At 46.1% G+C, this 27,031-nt stretch overlaps 1 protein-coding gene across 3 annotated transcripts; it reads left to right on the plus strand.

Moving 5' to 3' along the window:
- Positions 1-81: 81 nt before the first annotated feature.
- Mapkapk5 (MAPK activated protein kinase 5) lies at positions 82-24,436 on the plus strand. 3 transcript variants are annotated; one of them, XM_051161574.1, is made up of 14 exons: positions 82-280; positions 4,316-4,389; positions 5,860-5,935; positions 6,521-6,618; positions 7,798-7,906; positions 9,125-9,214; positions 10,609-10,704; positions 13,561-13,641; positions 15,931-16,118; positions 19,149-19,269; positions 20,698-20,828; positions 21,132-21,247; positions 22,268-22,372; positions 24,261-24,436. In XM_051161574.1, exons 1-14 carry the CDS (start codon positions 245-247, stop codon positions 24,353-24,355), a joined length of 1,416 nt encoding a protein of 471 aa, XP_051017531.1. In that variant the 5' UTR covers positions 82-244; the 3' UTR covers positions 24,356-24,436. The 3 variants fall into 3 exon arrangements, with proteins under 3 accessions (XP_051017531.1, XP_051017530.1, XP_051017532.1); XM_051161573.1 differs by having other exon boundaries at positions 21,132-21,253; positions 24,261-24,433; XM_051161575.1 differs by lacking the exon at positions 6,521-6,618 and having other exon boundaries at positions 9,129-9,214; positions 21,132-21,253; positions 24,261-24,433.
- The last annotated feature ends 2,595 nt before the right edge of the window (positions 24,437-27,031 follow it).

The following is a 27,031-nucleotide window of genomic DNA, read 5'->3' on the forward strand; positions in this document are numbered from 1 at the left end:
TCCATCCCCGGCCGGGGATGAGGCCGGGAAGTGGCTGCGCGGGGCCCAGCACAAAGGCTTGTCCCCAGGGGCCGCCGCCGAGCCAGCACCCGGGCCCTCATCCCCTCCGGTCCCCAGGGGCGGGCGCTGCCCGTCTCCTGGAGGCCCGGGGACCCGGGCTCCGAGCTTTTTGCTTCCGCGGCTGCCAGGGGACCGGGCAGCCACACAGCCTCCGCTGTTTCGGGCTGTGGGAGCCCTGCGGAGCATGTCGGAGGACAGCGACATGGAGAAAGCCATCAAGGTAAAAGGGTGATGCCAACCCTCCCCTACGTTGTCCGGCGATTCTTATCAGCGCTGGTCGAGAGACTTTGGATGGGAGGTGCAGGTTCTAGTCACTAGAATCTAGTGAGTGCGGTTTCGGCCTCCCCAGGATTCTTGGACCGCATTTGAAAGCCCAGAATGTTGGGTTGTGAAGGGTGGGATGTCCGATTCCCTCCATCTTCCTTGGCTGATGTAGTTTGTGCTCAGCCAAAACGAAGGTAAGTAGCATGTAGATACTTGAATACGAGGAACTAAGAGGGCTTCTTAGGGCTCTCATGTTTCTGTCGCCTCCAAGTGCCACCATTTGCTTCTCGGTGCAACACTTGGCAGCAGCTCTGACCCCTGTTGTCTACTCTCTCAAGAATTAAGAGGTGTGTGTGTGTGTGTGTGTGTGTGTGTGTGTGTGTGTGTAGTTAAAGTGCTCCGTGCTCTAAAACCACCCCAAACGGGACTGGGAATGTATGTAGTCCAGCTATGTCTCAGTGTTTGGTGTGTCAAAGGAGACTGAGCCCAAGCCTGATTACTTGAGTAAGATCCCTGGACTCAAATGGCTGGATTCAACTCTTACAAGCTTTCTTCTGATCTTTGAAAACACACACACACACACACACACACACACACACACACACACACCAGCTTTGGTCTACAAACCGTGTCTATAATAAGAATGACCAAAGTAAAAATGAATATTTTTGTTTTGTTTTTATTTGCTTTTATTTTTCAAGACAGGGAGACAGACTTTCTGTGGTCCTGGAGCTCATTCTGTAGACCAGGCTGGCCTGGAATTCAGAGATCTTCCTGCCTCTGCCTCCCTCAGTGAGTGCTGCGATCAAAGAGACAACACTACCTAGCTCAAATAGACTTTCTTGTTTGTTTCTTTGCTTGTTTAGGTTTTTTATGTGCATTGTTTTTGCCTGCATGTATGTCTATGTGAGGGTGTCCTCTGAAGCTGGAGTTACAGACAGTTGTGAGCTGCCATGTGGGTGCTAGGAATTGAACCTGGGTCCTCTGGAAGAGCACTTGTTGCTCTTAACCACTGAGCCGCCTTTTCAGCTTCCTATCTAGATATTTTTAAATTTAGAGTGACAGCTTTGTCATCAGTAGAAACTCTGTTTTTATTTGATAATTTCGTACATTTATTCTTCATTGTTTTTGTTTCACCACTGAGAACATCTATATTTGTTGGGTATGGTGGCATGTGCTTGAGGCCAGGAGTTCAAGGTAGCCTAGGCAACACAGTTGCATATGCCTTAATCAAAAACAAATAAACAAAACAAAAGACATTGTGTGTGTGTGCGCGCATGTGTACCCATGGAAGTTGGTTCTCTTTCTTTTTTTTTTTTAAGTTTTAAAAAAAATTTTATTAATTTATTCATATTACATCTCGATTGTTAGCCCTTCCCCTGTTTCCTCCCATTCTTCCCTCCCTCCCACTTCCCCCCTTCTCCCCTCCCCTATGTCTGTGATTGAGGGGGACCTCCTCCCCCTATATATGCTCTTAGAATATCGAGTCTCTTGGTAACTTGCTATCCTTCCTCTGAGTGTGGTTCTCTTTCTATCGTGAGGAATCCGAGGATCCAACTCAGGCTTGGTGACAAGTGCTCTTTATCTGTAATTCTGCTGAATCCTCTTTGGGCATATTAAAACACACACACACACACACACACACACACACACCTCTTCAACTTTTTTCTCAGAGAGGGAGAGATGGCTTAGTGAGTGAGCATGGATTATTCCTCTCTGTAGAGGACTCCTGCTGGTTCCTAGAGCCAGGCTCACAGCCACTCACAGCAGTTTGTAACACCAGCTCCAAGGGATCTGACCTCTTCTCATGGCTTCCAGGGAACACATAATTAAAAAAAACAACAACAAACAAATAAGCAGGGCTTGGTGAACTAAGCACACCTTTAATCCAAGCACTGAGGAGACATAGGCTTTGGAACTCTGAATTCAAGGCCAAACTGGTTTACATAGAGAGTTCCAGGGCAGCCTGGGCTACATAGGGAGACTTTTGTCTCCAAAAAAACAAGACAGAAGCTATTAAATCTTTGCAAAGCTTCTCAATTTGTATCCAGTAGTCAGAGATAGTAGCTACTGATTTCCCCATCACATTAGAGGATCATTTCCTGGGGTTTATGTATCTGGTAATTTGTGTTGACAATTGGACACTTGGTAACATGTAACAGCTCTGGATTCCCCTCCCCCAGCATGTTATATTTGTAGCTGCCTAGAATAAAAGGAAATTTCTTCCTCTTGTGCATGCTAATATGGGATCAGGGCTGTTCTTTGTTTTTCTCAGCCTCCTGGTGTTATGTCAGCCCCTCACGTGGGCTGACTTTCCCCTGTTTTGAACTCCTGAGGCCTTTACCCCCTGCCGCTCAGCCCCTGTGGCTCTGGAGTCCTTTCAGCACACCACAGTTGACTGCAAAGATTTTCTCTGGCCTTTCCCTGGCCAGGAGTAGGTGTCAGATCCCTTGGAGCTGGAGTTCCAGCTTTTGTGGTGGCCTCATTTTGGCCTTGTTGTATGGCTCTGTGTAGCTGTTTGTCCTCTAAACCCATGTATTCTGAACTCCTGGCCAGGATCGCTGTCTTGGTGCTCAGCACAGCTGCCCCTTCTCACTCACACCCACCTGCTCTCACCTGCACCTCTGTCCCTTCTCACTCATACCCACCTGCTCTCACCTGCACCTCTGTTCTTTAGAGCAGCATAGGCAGCTGCGTCCAGGGCCAGCAGTGCCACTTTGGGCAGTGAGGACAAGATGGAGCTGCAGGAGCCAGGCTGCACACAGCTTCCGACCACAGACCGTTCTTAGTTTGCTTAGCTTATATAGTCCTAAAATAATTAGTTTTGACAACTGACAGGGCTCGACTGTAGCTCCGACTGGCCTGGAACTCATTATATGGACTGTATTGCCTTGAACCTAGAGAAATCTGCCTGCCTCCTGGGTGCTGATAGTAAAGGCAAGAGCCTTCACATCTGACAGTTTTGTTTGTTTTGTTTTGACAATTTTGTCTAGCTTTAAATATATTTATGGAAAGATTGAGATGAATACCTCACCCACCCTGTTCCAGAGCAATTGTACTAGAATCTCAAGCGAAGGGCCTGGACATTGGGCTATTTTGAATTTAAATATTCTCAGGTGGTGTGGTGGGTTGTGACTGAGGACAAGCAGTCTAGAATGGGTCTGAAAGTGCCTTTCTTACTTCTGTAACCCAGTTGAATGTGGAGTGCTCTCTGCTCTGTGCCAAGCAGACTGTCCTGTGCAGTGTGCTAAAAGATTAGACCTGAGTTCACTCTCCCATTCGAACAAATTGAACAGTTCATTCAAGGATGTAAGCCTCTACAAATACCTGGCATGGGTTTCTGGACTCTCAGAAAGTACACTTAATTGTTGTAGTGAAGACACACAAGTGACTGTGCTGTGTGTGCACATTTGAGCACATAGGGGTGGGATGCTGGGATGTATGTAGGCCTCTCTATGCTAGGGAAGTATTCTAGCATGGTAATACTTTGAAATAATATCTGTCCCTGACACGTTTTATAAAGCATCATTTGTCTATTTAAATAGACCATGTAGGCGCTAACACAGGTTCCTTTTTGAATTTTTAAAAATTTATTATTTTATTTTATTTGGTTTTTTGAGACAGGGTTTCTCTGTGTAGCCTTGGCCATCCTGGACTCACAGCGATCCGCCTGCCTCTGCCTCTGCCTCCCGAGTGCTGGGATTAAAGGTGTGCGCCACCACGCCTGGCTCTTATTTGGTTTTTTGAGACAGGGTTTCTCTGTATAGCTGGGCTGTCCTGGACTTGCTTTGTAGACCAGGCTGGCTTTGAACTCCTCCTTTTGTTCTTGAGACTATGGCTTGGGAGGAAGTAGCAGTTACGTAGACAGATGTACAATTATAAAGCCTGCGAATTTCTGAGCCATGGCTGTCTTACCTTTGCTTATTATCTAGATTACAATGGAATCATCTCTGCCCCCCTTCCCCCTCCTCCTTTTTCTTCTCTTTCATAGGAAACCTCCATTTTAGAAGAATATAGTATCAACTGGACTCAGAAACTGGGAGCCGGAATTAGTGGCCCAGTTAGGTAAGACAGCGTGGAAAACTGGTCTTTTCCCGAGCATTGCTCTGGGAAGGGACATACTAAATGGGCCTTGAGCTACAGGCAGATATCTTTAGAATTAGCCTGAGTTTGAGTTTATACTGTAGAGTTTTTGTTTGGTTTCGGATTTGGTTTTTGTGTGCATGTGTATATTAAGAACGTGAGCCAGGTGTGGTGGCACACGCCTTTAATCCCAGCACAAACAAAGAAGAACATGTACCATTGAATTATACCCCACGCTCCTAGTAGAGGGCTTATTACTTTATTTTATTTTATTTTGGGGGCATTTTTAGGAGTGACTGTGTGGAAGTCAAAGGATGACTTTCAGGGATTGGTTCTCTTCCTCCACATGGATCCTAGAGATCTCACTGGCCCCTTAGTTTCTTTTACATCTAGAAACAGCTAAGTAGCAAGGTTATAGGGTCTATAGTATTATGGGTTAATTTTAAGATGTCAAGGTATTTGGACCAGTGAGGTGGGTCATTGGGTAGAGTTGCTTGCTTACAATTCTAATGACCTGAATTCAATCTCTGGGACCAGCAATAGTACTGGAAGGAGAGAACTGACCCCTGCAGGTTCCCTTGTGACTTCCATATGTACATCCATACATACGCAAAATAAAAAATTTAAATGTGGGCTGGAGAGGTGGCACAGCAGTTAAGATCACTGGCTGCTCTTTTAGAGGTCCTGAGTTCAACTTTCAGCAACCACATGGTGGCTCACAACCATCTATAATGGGAACTGATGCCCTCTTCTGGTGTGCAGGTGTGCATGCAGGCGGAGCACTGTATACATACGTACAATAAAGAAATCTTTTTTAAAAATTTAAATGTAATTTCAAAAATATAAAAGGTGGGTCTAGAGAGATGGGTCAGAGAATAAGACCACTGGCTGCTCTTGCAGAGGACCTGGGTTGGATTCCTAGTACCCATGAGGCGGCTCACAGCTCTCTGTAACTCCTGTTCAGGGGATCTGATACCCTGATACCCTTCCCATCTTCACAGGGACAGTGTGGTGAACAACCTTACACAAAGGCAACACATTCATACAGTAAAAACAAATACTTTTCTTTTTTTTCTTTTTTGTTTTTCAAGACAGGGTTTCTCAGTGAGGCCAGGCTGGTCTCAAACTCTGCCTACCTCTGCCTCCCGAGTGTTGGGACTAAAGGCGTGTGCCACCACTCCCGGCAGAAATAAAAATTCCAAGAAATGTAAAATAAAATAAGCCTGTGCCACTTTAGAGCCATCATCTCCTCAGTGTTTTCTGAGTGAGCTGACATTCCCTGCTGGGGTTGAGACACTAGTATCAATGGCTGAAGAGAGGAGCAAGAGACTTCTCCCTCACCATCTGCTGCTCTAGGGCAAGTTGTCTGTGAGGCAGGGTCTCTACAGGCCGTGCTGTCCTGGTCCTCGCTATGTAGACCCTAACTGCTACTGTGATTTCCTTTTCACCTAGAGTCTGTGTGAGGAAATCTACTCAAGAACGCTTTGCACTGAAGATCCTTCTTGATCGTCCAAAAGCTAGAAATGAGGTATGCTTATTTATTTGACTTGTGTACACACACACACACACACACACAGCGCTCCCCTCACATACACACCACTTGGGTTTTCGGGAAGAGCAGGAACCACTCTTAACCATTTAACCTTCTCTTTAGCTCTTGTCTAAATGGCTTTAGAGCCTTAGAGTATATATGTGTTTACAATTAGGGCAGGCAGCTTCCTGGAAGACTCAGAGGGGTGCGTGAAGAGCCTGTGTCTGCACTTAGCTTCTGTTCTCTGTTCTCACTATAGCCGCCATGTGTTCTAACTCAGGGTGGAAAGCTAGCTTACAGTCTTTTTTCTTCCAGCCACTTCATAATTTATTTTAATTAGTAGCAATAATTTCTGAAATAAGGTGAGTTAATGTTTTTTCATCACTAATGAAATAGTGAATCTGTTGGTGCAGTTTTGCTTGGCGAGAGAAGATTGAGGAGAGGGTCTGGAAGGAAGACATTGTTTTTGTATTATTCTAGGTGATAAGGATTTTACAGCAGACTTATCCTTTGAACCCGGTATGGTCAGTTTTTGATGGGAAGTTTGGGGGAAATGATGGCATTTCCTGCGTTCTCTTTCAGGTGCGCCTGCACATGATGTGTGCCACACACCCCAATATAGTTCAGATTATTGAAGTGTTTGCTAACAGTGTACAGTTCCCTCACGAGTCCAGCCCCAGGTAAGACTAAACAGAGCCATCACGTGTGTCCATGTGGAGGCCGTGTAGCAGAGCCGTCCTCTTCTGCACCCTCTCCCCATTCCCACCCGTCTCCTCGCCTTTCCCTGCCTCTTTCTCTTTGTGTTAAAAACCTAGAAACCTTTGTAAAAGTGGAATTAGGTAACGAATACTCAAGTTCCCATCACCAAGTTTTACCAGCTGCCCGTGGGAATCCTGTTTCATTTGCTACCCTTCCCCCACCATTATTTTGATTACTTTTCTCTTTTCAAAACACTTTTAAGGGTTGGGGATTATAGGTCAGTAGTAGAGTGTTTGTGAAGCATACCCAAGGCCCTGGATTTAATCTCTAGTGTTTCTTGTATGTATGTTAGTTTAGTTAAAAGCAAAATAATACATTAAAGAGCCAGGTATAGTGGTGCATGCCTGTAATCTTAGCTCTTGAGAAGTTGAGGCAGGAGGATAACACATTCTAGTCTAGTGTGGTCTACATAGTAAGACTTTCTAAATAAATAGGAATTGAAAAAGATTCTATTTCAAATGGGTGGGAAGGGCCTAAATGTCTTTCCAGGTTAGTGTTAGAGGCTAGCCCAGTAAGACACCTCACACCTGCCGGGACTTTCTTTCTGAAGAAAGAAACCCTTGCCATTCTTTTAGCTGCACATGTTTGGGAAATAAATACCTTAGGTGGAGACTGAGGTGTGAGCTCCCCTCCCTTGCATTCTGAACCTTACCCAGCAGAGCTAGTGTGAGTGCTGTCTGGGAGGCTGTGGGAAGTGTGCACTGTAAAGGTGGTAAATGAAGCTATAGTATTCAAAGCCAGTGGGAAGTCAGTTGTGTTTCCCAAGCGTGCTCTGTTGGTGAAAGCATTTGGATGCAAGCAGAAGCATTTATATGAAGGAATAGGAACCAAAACTCATGTTTTGTTTTGTTTTGTTTTGTTTTGTTTTCCTTTATGTTTAACTTGAGCCTGAGACTCATTGGACTTAATCAGTGGCTAGGTTGCCCTGAACTAAGAGAGTGGTTGCACAGTTTGTAGAAGAGTATACTTTAGGCCTGTTTTTGTTTTTTGTTTTTTTGATGCTTCAGGGTTTTTCTTTTCCTTTTCTTTTGTTTCTTCCTTTTTTCTTTTTTCTTTTCTTTTTTTTTTTTAACTTAACAAAATCAAATGCTTTCAAACAGGGCTCGACTCTTAATTGTAATGGAGATGATGGAAGGGGGAGAGCTATTTCACAGGATCAGCCAGCACCGGCACTTTACAGAGAAGCAAGCCAGCCAAGTAACAAAGCAGGCAAGTCATCCCCGGCACAGTCAGACTGCGACTACCTTGTTAAGCAGTACAGTTGCGTTAGGGGAAAGCAAGCTCAAAGAAAAGCTCCATTTGACCTCTCATTGCCTGCTTTGTTATAATCAGAAAGAACGCCATTCTAGGAGACGTGCGATCCCTTTTATGCTCTGGGAGGGAAGATATTTTTAATTGCTTGTCACATGTTTCCCAAGGGCTGCTGCAACAGTTTCCTCTATGGCTGTCTTAACTGAGGACAGCTGTGGACAGGTAGCTTTCTGTGCTGTTGGTGTCACCTGAAAGACCCTTATTATAGACTTGTTCTCAGGCATTTGTACCTAAGATGTTTCTTGCGTAAGTCACCTATTATTTCTGCAGATTTTTGAAATAGTATATGATTCTTAGTCCTATTCTATTCTCTTTTATAGTAGAAATGATTTATGTCCCATTCAGTACACTGACTCCAGCCAGTTCTGACTTCATAGAGGTGACAAGCTAAGCCTTAGGCCTTGCCTTCAATCAAGCAAGCAGGCCACAGGAAAGCAGGAGGCGCTAAGTGCAGATTCTGTACTTCAGTTTTCAAGTCTTTAGATGCCTCCTTTCCCATTGACTGGGACCAACTAATATTTGAAATGCTGAGAATTTCACAGAGTTGAGGAACTGCAGAACCTCTTACATTTATCTTTTAAATTACACCATCCATTTTTCGATGCTAACACTAAAAGATGAGATCTGATCATGTGTAAAACAAAAACTGTTGCCCTCTACATAGACATATGCATTATCATTGAGTAAGATGAGCAGATTGCAACATTAGGTAGGAAATGGAGCCAGCTGGTTGGAAGGTGCTGCCTGCCATTCAGCTCCCTGGAGTGCAGCTATCTCAAGGAGCAGCCCTGCCGCCCACTTGGAAGCTGCTGCCTACTGAAGACTGTTGCCTGTGGGTCCCCTACAGTGCTGTCACAGCACAGGTAAAGAGACAGCTGGGCATCTTACAGGATGTACCCACCACTCCCTTCTGACAATGGATCATTTGCAGTCATGCCTGTGCAGTAAATGGAGGTTATGGTTAAACTAAGGTGAATTCATTTCTGTCTTATAGTTTCTGTTTTGTAATTGATCCTGGCCATAGTTATACCTGACCTAACCCCTGAGCTCTCACACTAGGGGTGTTAGAGATAGTGCTTTTCTAAGGGGTGGCTGGTCCACTGTGCCCTTTTCCAGATAGCCCTGGCCCTACAGCACTGTCACTTGCTAAACATTGCGCACAGAGACCTCAAGCCTGAAAATCTGCTTTTCAAGGATAACTCTTTGGTAAGAAAAATTGCTTTTTCTTGTTTGATGCTGTCACTTTGTTTTGTTTTTTTTTGTTGTTGTTTCTTTTCTTTTCTTTCTTTCTTCCCCCTCCCCCCTCTGTGTATCCAGGCTGGCCTTGAACTTGCTGTGTAGCCGATGATGATCTTGAGCAGGTCCTCCTGCCTCTACCTTTTTTTGAGTGTTGGGATTTCAGGTATGCACTACCGTGTTCAGTTTCCTTGATGCTGGGGGTGGGACCCAGGACTCTGTGAATAGTGGCAAGCACTCTGCCAGCTGAGGCACACCCCCAGGCTTGGTTTATTTTTGTCACACTATCTTGCTCTGTAGACGTAAGTTGGCCTAAAACTCTGCCTTTGCTTCCTGAGTGCTGGGGTTGCGGGGGTGTGTCTCCCTGCTGCTGCACTGAGCCCATGCACAGGAGGTTTTAGGCCATGGTGCTTCCAACACTGTAGTTTTCAACTTGTTTCCTTGTTAAGGGCTCAGAAATGTTACCACAGCCATGGCATGGGGGAGTCTGGATGGTACAGATGTATTTGTGTGACTTACAAATTTAAATATTATCTGGAGGGCCTTTGGGAGAGGCAGGAATTGACATGCTGTTATGTAGAACCTTCAAAGTTAAGTTTGAGTTGCTGGTAGCTATGATAGGCAGTTTCCCCTGTATTCCTGTCCCTTGCTTCATATCTACTAGCCAGCCCTCCTAGTCATGAAGTTCGTGGCTAATGTTCAGGGTGAAAGAGTGCCCTGGGTGGATGAGAGGAGGGGCCAGGAGCTAAGACACTGAATTCAGAATTGTGCTCACAAGTGTAAATCAGGACTGAATGAGCTTCCTGCATTACTTTTTTTGTTTGTTTGTTTGTTTTGTTTTGTTTTTTGAGACAGGATTTCTCTGTGTAGCGTTGGCTGTCCTGGACTCACTTTGTAGACCAGACTGGCCTCGAACTCACAGTCATCCGCCTGCCTCTGCCTCCCGAGTGCTGGGATTAAAGGTGTGCGCCACCACTGCCCGGCTCTGCATTACTTTTAGATAGTGATGACTGAATTTTAGGTAGATGAGTGATTTGTCTGCAGATGCAGCAGTCCCTGTGGAGGCCAGAAGAGGGCACTGGATGTCCTGGAACTGGAGTTACAGGTAGTTGTGAGCTGCCACATGGGTGCTGGGACCCAAAGCCAGGCAGTGTGCAGGAGCAGAAAGTGCTCACAAGTGCTGAGCACTCCACAGGCCCTGCACTAAGAACAGCTTCCAGATACCCTTCCCAGGCCAGGTCTTAAACTCATGGTAATGCTGGAGTCCACAGTGCTGGGATTACAGGCATGAGCCACCATACCTGGCTTCCCATAAATGTTTACTAACAACTATGCAGTATTGACCCCAGTTTGTTTTCTTTCAGGATGCCCCTGTGAAGTTATGTGACTTTGGGTTTGCAAAAGTGGACCAAGGTGATTTGATGACACCCCAGTTTACCCCGTACTATGTAGCACCTCAGGTGAGCATGCTTTCTACTTTACTATGTATTACTAAATTGCCTGTAGCTGCCCACCTCCCTTCTCTGCCCCACCCCCCCTTTTTTTTTAAAGATAGGGTTTCTGTGTGTAGTCCTGGTTGTCCTGGAACTCACTCTGTAGACCAGGCTGGCCTCCAACTCAGAGATCCGCTGCCTCTGCCTCCTAAGTGTTAGGATTTACAGGCCTGTACCACACCACACCTTGTTTTAGACCCTTGTTCCTCCTTTTTCAAGATTTAATTATGTGTACTTGAGTGAGTCTGTGTATGCTGGGCGTTGTGGCGCACGCCTATAATCCCAGCACTCGGGAGCCAGAGGCAGGTGGATCGCCAGCTTGATCTACAGAGTGAGTTCCAGGACAGCCAAGGCTATACAGAGAAACCCTGTCTACAAAACAAAAATGAACAAACAAAAAAGATGGAAAGCAGGAAACTCAGTTTCAGAAACCTATAGATTGATTCATTTGGTATAAAATTTTGCTTCTGAATGAACTTTTAGGCTCTTTGTGTCAGTCTTTGAGTTGGAATCCCTAGAATCTACATTGGGCTGATGTGGCATTTACTTATAATCCCCATGCTCCTGTGATGAGATGGGACATGAAGACAGGAGAGTCCTTGGAAGCCCATGTGCCAGCTGGCCTGGGTATGTAGAAGAGAAACAAAAAACTTTCCCTTAAACACAGTGGAAGACACGGGAGGTTGCCCCGACCTCCATGCGTATGTGCTGTAGCATGCACAAACCTGTACTCACACAAAAACATGTAATTTTATGTGTGTACATACACACAGGGAGACGCGATACACCATGTGCATTTTTTTAAAATTAACTTTTCTTGAGCTCTGGTTTAAAGATTTGATTTACACAAGTAAAATACTGCAATTCCAGGAAAGCCAGGGGCTTTATATTATAGATAGTACCAATCCCTTACATATTTTTAATGTGTTTTCCTGTTTCTTTTTTTGAGGGGGAGGTTTCGAGACAGGGTTTCTGTATTTGTATCCCTGGCTGTCCTGGACTCACTTTGTAGACCAGCCTGGCCTTGAACTCACAGGGACCCGCCTGCCTCTGCCTCCCGAGTGCTGGGATTACAGGCATGCGCCACCACGCCCGGCTCCATGGTAGACTTTCTATGACGTATCACTATCACTAGTCTTGTGTGGGGCACTGCCATTAAGCACTGTGACTCACAGGTGTGCTGATACTCTTAACAGAGGGACGAATCCAGCTGCAGATGCCATGGAGCAGAATGGCGAGTGCTCAGAGTGGGTGCAGACTTTAGTTAAGACTGTGTAATGGCTGACTGCGGGTAGGAAGCAAGGGAAGAGAGACCAGGGCTATTTGGGCTCCAGGTATAAAGATGCTGCCACTAAACCTAACAAACTTGAGTTGTTTGTTGTCTGCTACCACAGACACACACACAACAAACACAATTTAGACGCTGTTTGAGGAGGAGACTACTGCATTCCTGCTTTGGATATAGTTTCAGTTTTAACAAACTCATGCTCCACATGAGTCCTCTGCCTGGGCGCATGTTGCTCTAGCATAGGGCTGGAGTTGATCCCAACACCTAGATGATGGAGTGGCTTACAGCCGCCTTTACTCCAGCTCAGAGGATCTGATGCCCTCTTTTGGCCTCCTCAGACACCCATACACATTTGCACACACATACACATAAATCAAAATATATTTCAGGAAAGCAGTGAGATTCTGATGTGGGTCTTTCTAAAATAATCTGAGTCTCTTAGGAGATCTGTAGGTTTTGCAGAGGGCCCTGAAAGTGTCTGGTCAAAGACACCTAAAGGAACAGTGCAGTCCATGCCTGAGGCCTCACACTTGGTATCTGCCAGCAGCAGCAACATGAATGTGGTAGTGCACATGGCACTGTGGGAGCAACACTGGTGCAGAGCCTCAGCATGCTGTCACTGTTCTCAAAACAATGCAAAATTGCGCCAGGCGTGGTGGCGCATGCCTTCAATCCCAGCACTCGGGAGGCAGAGGCAGGCGGATCGCTGTGAGTTCGAGGCCAGCCTGGTCTACAAAGTGAGTCCAGAATGGCCAAGGCTACACAGAGAAACCCTGTCTCGAAAAACCAAAAAAAAAAAAAAAAAAAAAAAGCCAAAACAAAACAATGCAAAATTGCCAATCTTGTCCTCAGCCATTGTTCTGTGCACTGGTATAATGAGCAGTTTGGTCCGAATGACGGTCCCATGGGTGGCAGTAACTACCTTCTTGAGTGTTTGTCACTCGATCCGTGTGATTACTGTAGTCTGATGTCCATCTGGCCAGGGTAGTTGTGCTTTTGCATGGGCACCATCGTGTCCCGTGCCTATGCCAGTCCCGTGCTAGTGGTCACTCCCCGAAGGGCAGGAGGAAGAGAAAAAGGGGCTTGAACCCTTCTGTTCTTGGTCCGGCTGGCCGTGTCTTCAGCAGACTGATACTAGTGAGAAGGAAATTTAAAAGTGTTTTTGTTTTGTATTTTAGACAGGGCTTCTCTGTGTAGCTTTGGCTGTCCTGGAACTTGTTTTGTAGATCAAGCTGGCCTTGAACTCTGCCTCCCCAAGTGCTGGGATTAAAAGTGTGCACCACCACCACCTGGCGGAAGGGTTTTGTTTTTGAGACAGGGTCTCACGATGTCCTGAAACTATGTCCTCATTGTGCATGCCAGGCTATCCTTGACATTAAAGGTGTGTCCGACATGCCTGGCTGAAAGTGTTGTATTGATGTTGTCGTCCATTGATTGTCAGTTTATCTTTAGTCTTCCTGTAGTCTGCCCAAGCCATGGGACATTGGTGGTGAGATTTTCCAGTAAGCCGTCTCATTTGTCCAACTCTTTGCTAGGTACTGGAAGCCCAGAGAAGGCACCAAAAGGAGAAGTCCGGCATCATACCTACCTCGCCAACACCCTACACTTATAACAAGGTAAAGGAAGAGGTGGTTAGCGCCTCCCCACTGTGGACTCAGTAGCTCTTGTGTGAGATGTTCATGATGCAGCACCAAGTGCCTTGGAACCCAAGTTTCTAATCTGACGAGATAGTCTAGTGTGTGCCGCAGGAGCCAAGAGCCATGGTCACCATCCACTGGTGACTGCAATGGCTTGGTTAGCTTTCAGTTTAGACTTCATAAATACCAGTTTGAAAAAGTTAAAGAGATGAATTAAAAAAGAACAACTGCCTAGTTTGAACAGTGTCTTCTGTGCATAGCAAGTGCTTAGTTGTGTGGTGCTATCTGTATCTACAGCCATGTACCAGACCTGTCTGGAGCCCATGTGCCTCTGGAAATGGATCCTGGGGTTTCTGAATAGATTTTAAAGTGTGCTTGTTCTTTGGGCACTTGAAACTAGCTATGGGTGACGAGGAGCCTGGGGTAGTGGCTGTGGCTCCACATGCTCCAGCTCTGTGGCTTCATTTAGGCAACTAAGCTCTACTTGTTTGTTCAAAATAAGGTCTCTCTGTACTGTCCTGGAACTCTTGCTCTGTAGACCAGGCTGACCTGGAACCCAGAGAGATCTGCCTCCCTCTGCCTCCCTAGTGGATTAAAGTCATGTGTCACCCTCACTGCCTGCCTTAAGCTGCACTCTTTTTTTTTTTTTTAAAGATTTATTTATTAAGTGTAGAATGTTCTCCTGCATGTAACAGCTGCAGGCCAGAAGGGGGCACTAGATCTCATTATAGATGGTTGTGAGTCACTATGTGGTTGCTGGGAATTGAATTCGGGACCTTTGGAAGATCAGCAAGTATTCTTTTATTTTATTTTCTTTTTTAAATATTTATTTACTTATTATTTATACATATTCTGCTCACATATGTGCCTGCCTGCCAGAAGAGGGCACCAGATCTTATTGTAGATGGTTGTGAACCACCGTGTAATGCTGGGAATTGAACTCAGGACCTTTGGAAGAACAGACAGTGCTCTTAACCTCTAAGCCATCTCTCCAGCCCTTAAGCTGCACTCTTAACGGGAACATTCAGAGGATTTGTGGAGTTTGCAGGCCTAGCCAGAAAATGTCAGGTTCAATGAGATAAGCAAAAAATGACAGAGGAGGACACCAGATACTCTCTGGTTTCACATGCATGACGCATAGGCATACGTGCCTTCCCCCCACCCCAGATGTGCTCAAACATACATTCTTCACAATTCCTCAGGACACTGTATACACAGATCTGCACAAGCATACATTCTACAGGATTCCTCAGGCACTGCAGGAGAGGTGACTACAGCCCCAGACCCACCTGAGCCAGTACAAGTGCTAACAGTGGCTCCAGACTGCCTGCCTGCCTGCCTGCCTGTGCAGCCCTTCACAGGGCTCATAAGTGCTACTGCAGAGATAAGTGTGAAATGTGAGCCAGGCCTTCCTGTCTTATCCTGACTCTACTGAAGAGTGTTGAGAGAGGAATGTTCTGTTTGGAGCTTTTAGCTGAAGAACTTTCTGTTCATCCCTTGCCTCCCCCCACACCCCCAGGGTTTCTCTGTGTAGCCTTGGCTGTCCTGGACTTACTTTGTAGCCCAGGCTGGCCTCGAACTCAAAGAGATCTACCTGTGCCTCCTGAGTGCTGGGATTAAAGGCATGTACCACCCTCCTGGCCTTCTGCTTGTTCTTTACATACAGTATTCTCTTTATATAGTTGTTGTTTTTTAAAATTAATTATGTTGTTGTTGTTGTTGTTTAACAATTCAAATAGACAATTCCAGCACTCAGGAGGCAGAGGCAGGTGGATTCCTGTGAGTTCGAGGCCAGCCTGCCTGGTCTACAGTGAGAGTCAAGGACAGCCAAGGCTACACAGAGAAACCCTGTCTTGAGAAACAAACAAACAAAAAACCCAATTCAAATAGAACCTTCTAATGAGAATAGAGAAGGACACAGTTGTTATATGTGACCAACTTTTGGTTGAATTTTGTCACATTGCTTAGGCCTTTTCATAAATACACCAGCTTGCACATGCCCTAGCTGCTCTTTTCAGCTCCCTCCTCTCTCGTCCAGGTTGACACAGTACGTGCTGGAGTGGGAGCTTGCTTTTAGCTGTTGCTTTTTTGCTCCAGGCTGGCCTCATGCCTGTGACACACACAGTCTGGGTGGCTCATAGGTGTTCCCAGCTGTCACTGTCCTTGTGAAGTTTGGTGGTTCCAGCCTGCATGTGTTGGCTGTATGTCCTGAACCTTGGTTTGAGGCTCCTCTCTGCTTGGAGTGATTGTTTTCTGTTTTGCTTTCAGAGCTGTGACTTGTGGTCCCTAGGGGTGATCATTTATGTGATGCTGTGCGGGTATCCTCCTTTCTACTCCAAACATCACAGTCGGACTATCCCGAAGGATATGCGGAGAAAAATCATGACAGGAAGCTTCGAGTTCCCAGAAGAAGAGTGGAGCCAGATCTCAGAGATGGCCAAAGACGTTGTGAGGAAGTGAGTCCCCGGGCTGCTGAAAGGGTGCCTAAGGAGCTTTGAGCTGGAAATGCAGCATAAAGAGAAGTCCTTGGTTTGCCTAGAAGTCATCTTCATGTCTTACCGTCTCTAGAGCCCAAGTTGAGGGTTCTCTTTATTTAGCCAGGTGTGGTGACGCATGGCTTCAATCGCAGCACTCAGAGGTGGAGGCGGGTAGATCTGAGTTTGAGGCCAGTCAGGACTATATAGATCCTATTTTGATTTTTTTCCCCTCCTTATTTATGCTTTAGTGAAAATGGAACTCTTTTTTTTTTGTTTGTTTGTTTGTTGAGACAGGGTTTTTCTGTGTAGTCTTGGCTGTCCTGGACTTGCTTTGTAGACCAGGCTGGCCTCCAACTCAAGAAGATCAGCCTGCCTCTGCCTCCCAAGTGCTGAGATTACAGGTGTGCGCCACCACACCCAGCTACGTGGTCCCTTTTCTGTTATATCCCTAGATTTTGCTTCAGGATTGTGAACCTAGCTAGGGAATCGCTGTAGGTAGTCCATGGGTGTTAAATTCAGGACCGTGAGTGATCAGCCACCTGCTGTGCCTTTCTACCCTTTCCTTCCTCATCTTTTGGTCATCTTGTTTTGTGTTTTTGTTTTGAAATAGGATCTTATTCCAACTCTGGCTGGCCTAGAACTCACTGTATAATTGAAGCTGGCTTGTGACTTGTGGCAATCTCCCACCTGAGTCTCTTGAGTGTTGAGATTACAGCCGTGGCACCTTGCCTAGCTTCTGTCTTTCTTATGTGTGAGTCAGCCATCAGGGGTGGAGCTGATGCTAAGACTTTTTTTTTTTCTTCCCCCAGACAGGGTTTCTCTGTGTAGCCTTGGCTGTCATGGACTCACTTTGTAGACCAGGCTGGCCTTGAACTCAGAGATCCACCTGCCTCTGCCTTCTGGAGTCTGGAATTACAGGCCTGCGCCACAGCGCTGGTTGATGCTAAGTCTTTAAATGGGGTTCCAGAAGATGGCACCTTTGACCTTTTCATTCCTTGTATACTGTTGCAGTGTGTGTTGTTAGTCTCAGGACCCACACCCAGCCTTCTCTGCCAGATGGTTGCTCTGACAAACACTAAGCGGGGGAGTCAGTAAGAATTAGGAATAGCAGGGGCTTAGGGGATGGCTCAGTGGTTAAGAGTACTGGCTGGGCTGGAGAGATGGCTTAGCTATTAAAGGCTAGGCTCACAACCAAAAGTTCCCAGCACCCACATGGGGGTCCACAACTGCTGTAACTTTAGTTCCATGGAGGTTAGGACCATCTTCTGGTCACTTGGGCACTGCACATGTACAAGGGGTGCATGCAGGCAGACACTCATACATGAAACAAACATGTATGTTGTATGTATGTATGTTTGTATGTGACTACATGAGAAAGAGCTGACACTGCCCTTTGGTAGCAAGAAGATGAAAGAAAGCAGAGTTGAACTTGAGCTGTAGTTTCTTCTGCCTGCTGTATGGAAAGCGTGGCTGTGCCTGGTGTGTCAGTTGCATCAGAGAGAGGAAGAGAAGCATGAAAGGGGCAGTGCTGGGGATTACTCCCTTCTAAAAGCGAGCTGTGTCAGGCCTTCAGTCCTAATACCTAGAAGACCAGCCTGGGCTACGGAGACCCTATAGCAAAACAATAAGTTTACAAAGTGAAGTGGTGGGGCTGGAGAGATGGCTCAGCAGTTAAGAGCACTTGACTGCACTTCCAGAGGCCATGAGTTTAATTCCCAGCAACCACATGGTGGCTCATGACCATCTATAATGGGATCTGATGTCATCTTGTGTCCTGAAGACAGCACTCATAAACATAAAATATGTCAATTAGTAAATCTTTTTTCTTTTTTTTCCAAGACAGGCTTTCTCTGTGTAGCCTTGACTATCCTGGACTCGCTTTGTAGATCAGGCTGGCCTCAAACGCACAGTGGTCCGCCTGCCTCTGCCTCCTAAGTGCTAGGATTAAAGGTGTGTGCCACCGCCGCCCTGCTGAACTAGTAAATCTTAAAAAAAAAGAGTGAGTTGATGGTTTAGGGAATTTGTGCTATAAAGAGGGACTATTTCCTAAACTATATAAAAAAACTTTTTATGATAATGAAGACAGGGTTTGAATTCACACCAATCTTCATACACTGCTTCCAGTCTGTGTGTCCAGCTCTGTAGCTAAACCTTGGTGTCTTCTTCATGGTTTTCTGCCTCTTGTGAGTGTAGGTCTGTATGCACGTAGAGGTCACAGGTCAATCTTGAGCGTCATTTTTCAGGTCTTTGTACACATTTTTTTCCTTCTTTCTCCTCCTCTTTTTTTTTTTTTTTTCCCCCTTGAGATAAAGAGCTCTTGCTGGCCTGGAGCTTGCCCAAGGGATGTAGGCTTGTCCTGACATTTGGAATCGGAGTATGTAATTAGAAGAGGTGGTGTTGCAGAGAGCCCAGGAGTATGCTGGGGTGAGCTGGGTAAATTTGGATGTGAGGTCATGAAGATGACCAAAACATAGCTGGTTCAGAGACTGTTGGGCTTAAAAGAAGGAAGTGCCATGTCATGGTTGGTCCTAAGTTACTGTCTGTGGAATAAAGAAAGATTTAGGTCCTACTATTGATGGGATCTAGTTTTATCTTAGATAACAGCCTCCTGTTTCACAGTGCATGGCCCTCAGGTAATTTACAGTCACTAGTAGCCCACAGTAGTTGAAGCATTGTCCCAGAAACGTCGGTGTAGGGGTTAAATACAGCAGGACCTACAGTCATGTTTGCTTTACCTACTGAATCCTGTGGTGTGGTCTGAAGTATTTTTGAATAAAATTTCTGGTACCACTTTTAATCTGCAGCCCAGGAGACCTCAAGTCATAACATACCCATAAGTACTACATGGGACTAGCATCCCATCCTGCCTTGCTATTAGAAGCCCCAGGCCTGTAGAAGTTGGTAGAAGGTCAAGAGTCCAGAGCTATTTGGAGCCCACCCACGACCTTCCTTTATATCTTTTGGAGACATTCTATGCATATTGAGTCTGTTGGTATGTTTTCTTTTCAGGCTCCTAAAGGTCAAACCAGAGGAAAGACTCACCATCGAGGGAGTGTTGGACCATCCCTGGCTCAACTCAACAGAGGCCCTGGATAATGTGCTACCTTCTGCTCAGCTGATGATGGATAAGGTCAATGATGCTTATTTTTGGCTTTTTGAAACAGAGTTTCTCTGTGTAGCTCTCCTGGCTGTCCTAGACTTGCTATGTAGACCAGGCTGGCCTCAAACTCACAAAGATCCACCTGCCTCTGCCTCCCGGGTGCTGGGATTAAAGGCGTGGGCCACCACTGCCCAGGAAAACTTTTTTTTTTTTTCAGTGATACTGATTTTGTTGTCTGAAAATAGTGAGAAAGGAAGTTGTGATGACTGAACATGGGGCTTAAACAGTGGCAAGCACATGCTTCTTTTCATTTCCTTAAAAAAAAAAAAAAAATCATGATTCAAGGGAAGGCTCAAAGGAATATCCTCTACACTTTGATGTGGGTGTAGTGGCACCCAGCATTAAAATCCTCTCCCAAGGGGTTGAAATCAGGTTGGTTGTGAAGGCAAACAAAACAAATGTGAGTATTTTAGAAACCAGATCTTCCATGCTCTGGGAAATGGGCATCTCCGAGGATGTATACCAGGAGGAAAGCAGAGACCCTCACGCTTACTGGCTACCTTCTATCTAAGGAATAGGAAGGTTTTTTGTTTGTTGGTTTTCTTTCCTTTGAGACAGGATTTCTCTGTGTAGTCTTGGCTGTCCTAAACTTGCTTTGTAGACCAGGCTCACAGAGACCCTCCTGCTTCTGCCTCCGCAATATTGGCATGTGCCATCACTGCCCGGCTTTTATTTTTTTAATGTATGCCATGTGCACGCAGGTGGCTCTGGCAGCCAGAAGAGGGTTTTAGACCCCCCGTGAACTGGAGTTATGGGCGTTTTTGAGCTGCCTGCTATGAGGGCTGGGAACTGAACAGTGCGTGCCCATAACTGCTGAACCATTTCTCCAGCACTGTTAGTAAGAATTACTGAAACTGTGTGCAAAGAAGAAGGCTAGTTGGTACGTGGCCTCTGTATGCTTTGCTGTTCCCTGGGCCTTGGGAAGAATCCTCTGCCTGATGGGAATGTGTATGTCATCCACACATTTTATGCTTCGTTTCTGTTTTGGATTGCCTTTTTAAGTGCTAAATGACAAATGGGGACATAAGCTGCCAAAGCCAGGAAAGGCACAGTGGCACACCACACCCAGCACTTACTTGGGAGGCTTAGGTTGCCAGATCTCTTGAGTCCAAGAGTTCAAGCTGAACATGGATAACATAGCAAAAAAGGAAGAAAGAAAAAAGAAAAAAGAGAAGGAAAAAGAAGAAAGAAAAAAAGAAAATCCAGGGACTGGAGAGATGGCTCAGAGATAAGAGCACTGGTTGCTCTTCCAAAGGTCCCAGCAACCCCTTGGTGGCTCACAACCATCTATAGTGAGACCTGGTGCCCTCTTCTGGTGTGCAGGAACACATGCAGGCAGTCTTTAAAAAAAAAAAAAGCCAGAAGGCAAAACTAACTCATAAAAGTGTTCACATGCAGGCAATGGTTGCAGGGATCCAGCAGGCTCATGCTGAACAATTGGCTAACATGAGGATCCAGGACCTCAAAGTCAGCCTCAAACCCCTACACTCTGTGAACAACCCCATTCTGAGGAAAAGGAAACTACTGGGGTAAGTATAGGCCTTTTGGGTGGCCTCAGAAGTTGACATGCTCTGTAGTTATTTTACTGAATGTTCTGGTATCTTGTTTTGTTTTTGCGTTTCAGGTCAGGGTTTCTCTGTGTAGCCCTGGCTGTATTGGACTCGCTTTGTAGACCAGGCTGGTCTTGAACTCTCTGCCTGCCTCTCCCTCCCCTCCTGAGTCTTGGGATTGAAGGCGTGTGCTACTTTACCCAGCCCTTGTTCTGCTATCTTGAGTTTGGAGCTTGGTTCTGAAGTCTTAACTTGTTACTGTCTTTCTCCACACTTGTAAAGAACCAAGCCAAAGGATGGTATTTATATCCACGACCATGAGAATGGAGCTGAGGATTCAAATGTGGCCTTGGAAAAGCTTCGAGATGTCATTGCCCAGTGTATCCTCCCCCAGGCTGGTAAAGGTCATGCCACTTTATTAATGTTCTCTGTGTGTGTACATGTGACAAGAGGAGCTCATTACTTTGTGATGATCTGTTTGTGTTTCTTTTTTTTTTTTTTTTTTTTTTTTTGGTTTTTTAAGACAGGCTTTCTCTGTGTAGCCTTGGTTGTCCTGGACTCACATTGCAGGCCAGGCTGGCCTCAAACTCACAGGGATCCACCTATCTCTGCCTCCCGAGTGCTGGGATTAAAGGCGTGCACCACCACTGCCCAGCCTGTTTGTTTCTTAAACTAAGTACATTATATAAATGAGTCCACATCTACTAAGAAATATAGACAGTTGAAGTGCAGACACATGGTAAGTCCTGTGTCCTTGGTCTTCTGGGACTTCTAGCTTAGGTGTAGCTGCCAGTGCCAGCTGTGGGATATGATTTTGTGTGGTCTGTTTCACAATGAAGACACAAAGTACAGGATGAAGAATGTAAACGTGACAGGTCCAAGGGTAGGCTGGAGGCTAGCAAAACCATTTCCAGTCTTTACTGTGCATACTGTGCATCTGTTAGTATAGAAAGAGCACTGTACTAGCTCACAACTAGCCCTGCTGTGACTTCCGTCCCCGGGCCTCCCTACTCAGGTGGCTGTGCTGTGAGGGGCTACTCTCAGAAAAGGTTGGATTAACCTGTCTTGTAAAATCTTTTGCCACTTAAGAGCACTCGGAGAATGTGCCTGAGTACTTGAAAGCGAGGGATGTGCTCAGGAAAAGGGCAGCAACAGAGCCTCTCCTGGCCAGAAACTCCTCTCACATTTCTCTAACCACTTGAGGTTCTTAGAACGTGTGTGTGGTGATGGAGACTGAGAAGAGCTTAGTGACAAGAGGGGCAGACTGGACCACCAGGACGGCAGGGAGCCGGTGGCTAGCAGTTACATATGCGTGCTGCCATTTCTCATCTAGTCGGACAGCTTGTCTTTCCATTGTTAGCACTAAAATCCCATGATGCTACGGAAAAAGTGAAATGTCCTCTCCTTCTTGCCTGTAGGAGAGAATGAGGATGAGAAGCTGAATGAGGTGATGCAAGAAGCCTGGAAGTACAACCGGGAGTGCCAGCTCCTGAGGGACGCGCTGCAGAGCTTCAGCTGGGACGGTAGGACAGCCCTGCCCGTGCTTACACACAGGCTGGGCCTTGAGGCCAGAGCTCAGTGAGGATGGTGTGTGTGGGGGGTTCATACCCTACTTCAACTGCCCAGTTGTGGTGTGTCTGGTATCTGCTTCTAGCACTCGGTTTCCAGAGAGCAGGTGTATTATATGTCACAGAGTGAACACTGCAGAGCTCTGCCATATTTCTTGAGGTGGAAAAGAACAAAAACAGCTACATTCTTTGCCTACATTCCTTGTCTGTTTACCAGGTGTAAAGAACACCACACATTTTGCGGGGGGGGGGGGGGGGGGAGGGGGGGGGGGGGGGAGGGGGTGCGGGGTAAGTACCAGAAGGTTCCTCATAATCTGTTTTTCCTGATCTGCTGCTGAGTAAATTCCTTTCCTTGGAGGGTAGGGTAGAGGCCTGCCCTACCCTGCTGTTAGCAGCCTGGGGTGATACTATGATTCCAGTTGAATAGGCTGTGTCAGACCAGCTCCAGTGTGGGAGGGAGGGAGGGAACACATGCTTTGATGTTGTCTCACATTCCTGAATGTGCCTGGCCACCCCGACCCCTGAGGAGATTCACTTCACAAGGAATTTGTATTAATATGAACTGTGTGATGGGTGTGGAGAAGTGGTCGATACAGAGTACATAATGTGAGTGAGCACTGCTATATACCAACACCAGCCATCAATTCAAAGGCACCTTCAACCCTGAGTTTTAGGTTTTTTGAGACAGGGTTTCTCTGTGTAGCCTTGGCTGTCCTAGACTCACTTTGTAGACCAGGCTGGCCTCGAACTCATAGCGATCTGCCTGCCTCTGCCTCCCAAGTGGTGGGATTTAAGGTGTGTGCCACCACTACCTGGCTCAACCCTGATTCTTTTTCTTTTTTTCTTTCTGAGACAGGGTTTCTCTGTGTACCCTTAGCTGTCCTGGACTCGCTTTGTAGACCAGGCTGGCCTCGAACTCACAGTGATCCCCCAGCTTCTGCCTCCCAGAGTGCTGGGATTAAAGGCGTGTGCCTGGCTCAACTGTGACTCTTAATTCTGTAGTCTGAAGAGTTTTTGTTTTATTTTATGTGTATGAGTGTTTGTCTGCATGTATGTTTCTGTAGCATTATTTGTGCTAGTGTCTGCACAGGTCAAAAGAGGAAGTCAGAGTACCTACCGCTGGAGTTATGGGTGGTTGTGAGCTGCCACTGTGGGTGCTGGAAACCTGGGTCCTCTGCAAGTGCAGCAAATGCTCTTAACCGCTCTGTGTTCTGTATTTTATATAAACAAAGTCAGGTTTGTACTCTTGGGTTAATTGGCATTGTTTTGTGAATTCCAGCCATGTTGTCATGAACTCCGTCCACTCACCTGAGTGGACATGTAGTTTGTTTCTAGGGTCTAATAAAGAAGGAAAGTGCAGCTGTGAACTGTAAAATAAGTGTGCCTAGTATTAGCTGCTTTTGTACTTACCTGTATTAACGAGGTTTGGGAAGCAGTCGCACGCAATGAGGAATGCTCAGTAGTGGTGCCTTCTGCCCCAGCTTTGCTGCTGTCCTCCTGCCTGTTGCGATTGTGGTGCAGGTTTAGATAGCTTTAGCCTGCTGACAGTGCTGCTCACATGCTTCTGATCACGTAGGTTCCCCTGTGTGACTGGCCTGTTTTACCTTTGGCCTGTCTTTCTACACAGTTGAAGCTTTCTTACACATGTTTAGGGGTGTTTATATGTGTGGGTATGAGTCCTTTATTAGACATGCACTGATCTCTGGTTTGTGAAACTGCTCAGTGCTCAAGTGCTGCATGGAAACTGGGTTTCTGAATGGCTTCTGGACAGTGGGGGCCGGGGGAGGAGTGGGGTTCAGAGTGCTAAGGCAACCTGCTGACCTTGCTTTTTCTTACCTTTTAGGTCGTGGCTTCACAGATAAAGTAGACCGACTAAAGCTGGCAGAAGTCGTGAAGCAGGTGATTGAGGAACAGACCACTCCCCACGAGCCCCAGTAGCAACAGCTTCAAACTATTTTTAACAATTGGAAAAATTATTCCTTAATGTAAAAAGTAATTTTTATGTAAATTAATAAATCATAATTTCATTTCCTTATTGCTTAAAGTTGCTCTATTAGGTTCAGAGCTTCTTCTTCTTTTTTTTTTTTCTTTTTTTTTTCTTTTTTACTTTTGGTTTTTCGAGACTGGGTTTCTCTGTGTTAGCCTTGGCTGTCCTGGACTTGCTTTGTAGACCAGGCTGACCTCGAACTCACAACTATACACCTGCCTCTGCCTCCCAGAGTGCTGGGATCAAAGGCGTGCCCTACCACGCCTGGCTGGTTCAGAGTTTCTTAACAGTTAACTATTTTTGTTTTTAAAAAAGCTCAGTTTCTATACATATTATAAACATAGGATGGTTGAGTCTTATATTTATCTATAGTAAAGTATGACAGCCATTTGTCAGAGGCAGGCGAAGGAGCCACACTGGGCTACCTGTAGCCTCACTTCATTCTCTCCCCTGTGTGTTGGCTACATTAATTGTAGTGCCGGCCTGTTTTTGTGAATTGTGAGTTGTCAGCCACCTGCCACAGCTCCCAGGATGGACATGCCTTGGCCTGGAGCTTCACCTGGTGGAAAAACAGGAGCATGGCCTTACCTTCTCTTGTCCCTGATCACAGAAGAAGACAACCATTTCCTTTCTGTCCTTCCTGCCAAGGGTGTGTTCCCTCAGCCCACTGGGATTTGCTTTGGGGCTTATTCTTCTTTCCACTCCCTGGCACCCGCTCTGTGCTCTGCCTCCCTCACAGCCACACTCCAATCACGTGTGGCCCTCCCTGCTCCCCTGACTTACACTGGCACAGTTTTGCTAAGAAATCATCAAAGAGGAGCCAGTTGTGTTTGATTGTTTCTCTTACTGCTGTCCACAATTTAGTGGACAGGTTCAGTGCCATCTCCAGGCTCTGTTCATTTTCTTCAGCATCCTTTATGCTCAGGGTATAGACTGGCCCAGAAGGCAGACTTCTTTGTTCTCTGTTGTGTACATAGGCACAGGCAGCTCTTGGTGGTTGACAGCTGATTTTGTTGATTGCCTTTGTTGGCACCCAGAAGAGCTAACACTTCTCACAGGCAGGGCAAGCCCTCTGTCCCAGTTATTCAGGTTTGTCTCATCCTCTTCAATCAGAAGGGCTCTTAGCTCCTGGAGCGTTCTTGCTGTTCTTCAGGAGGATGCATTGACTAGGGGTAAGTGATAAACATTGCTATGTCCTAGGAGACTGCAGTGGGAGGGAAGGTCTTTACTCTTAGGTGACTGGTGCTATTGTGGGAAGTAAGGGCACTTTTCAGGATAGCAGACCTCAGAGTTAGGCAACAGAGAAAAACCATTTTAAGCAAAATTTCTGGCCAGAAAAATGGAGCCAGCACTCAGGAGGCAGAGACAGGTGGATAGCTGTTGAGTTCAAGGCCAGCCTGGTCTACAAAGTGAGGACAGCCAAGGCTACACAGAGAAACTATCTTGAAAATACAGAGGGGGGGGGGGGGGGGGAAATATGTAGCTCAGAGTTGGATTAGGGACCTGTTGTTTTCAGTGAAATCCTGTCCCACAGATAACAGGGAGGGCACACTTGCTCTCTTGTATCCTCAGACCTCCAGCACTCCTGTCCTGCATTGGAATCCAGTGCTCCCTTGGGACAGAAGTTAGTTGTTAGTCTTTCTTCAGAGGAACTTGCTGGCACACTGACTTACCATTCATCTTTGTCGTTTGGGAGTTTTCTAAAAGCTCAGGATGTTTTTGCCTTCAGTGTAGTGATGTGTGGACATGACTGGGAAGGACGTCTGTCTGGACTGTTGCTTTTCATCTGAGTATGGCTTACCTGTTTCAGCAGCTTTAAGCTGAATTCATCTGGCCCCATGATCAAATCTGCGTTTGTCTACATAAGAACTATGTTGGGCGTTTATAAAAACCCTGGAGCTGTCCCAGTTACTGTCACTCAAAAGTATGTCATCCCTGGACAAAGTTCCAGAAACAGTAATTCCCTGTTATTTGTAATTCAGCACTCTGTCAGAGCAGTTGTTTTTGTATTACCCATAGACAAGGTTTCTATGTATAGCCTTGACTGTCCTGGATTCACTTTGTAGACCAGGCTGGCCTTGAACTCACAGCAATCAGCCTGCCTCTGCCTCCGGAGTGCTGGCTGGGATTAAAGAGTTTAATAATTCTTCCAGAGCCCATTCTCATTTTCTTCGTTGTTGCAATTAGGGTCACCATTCTGTTTTGCTATTTTATTTTTATGGTAAGACTCTGGGGAGAACTAAGATTTCTGGCTCTAGTATATTTCTGTGGTAAAACTAAGATCATTTGGGCCGGATGGTGGTAGTGCACGCCTTTAATCCCAGCACTGGAGGCAGAGGCAGGTGGATCACGGTGAGTTTGAGGCCAGCCTGGGCTACAAAGTCCAGGGCAGTCAAGGCTACACAGAGAAAACCTGTCTCCAACTCTCGCCCCCCCAAAACAAACAAACAAACAAGATCAGTTAACTTTTATGCCTTAGAGAAGGATCATGTTTAAAGCAGATATAAAACGTCAAGATTCATTTGGTAAACACAAAGATGATGGAAAGCAGAGCATCCAAGTACTGTGTGTGTGTGTGTGCGCGCGCGCGCGTGCGTGCGTGCGCACGCCACTAGAAAGAATAAGGC

Source organism: Acomys russatus, chromosome 19, assembly GCF_903995435.1.
Source record: "Acomys russatus chromosome 19, mAcoRus1.1, whole genome shotgun sequence".
NCBI lineage: Eukaryota > Metazoa > Chordata > Mammalia > Rodentia > Muridae > Acomys > Acomys russatus.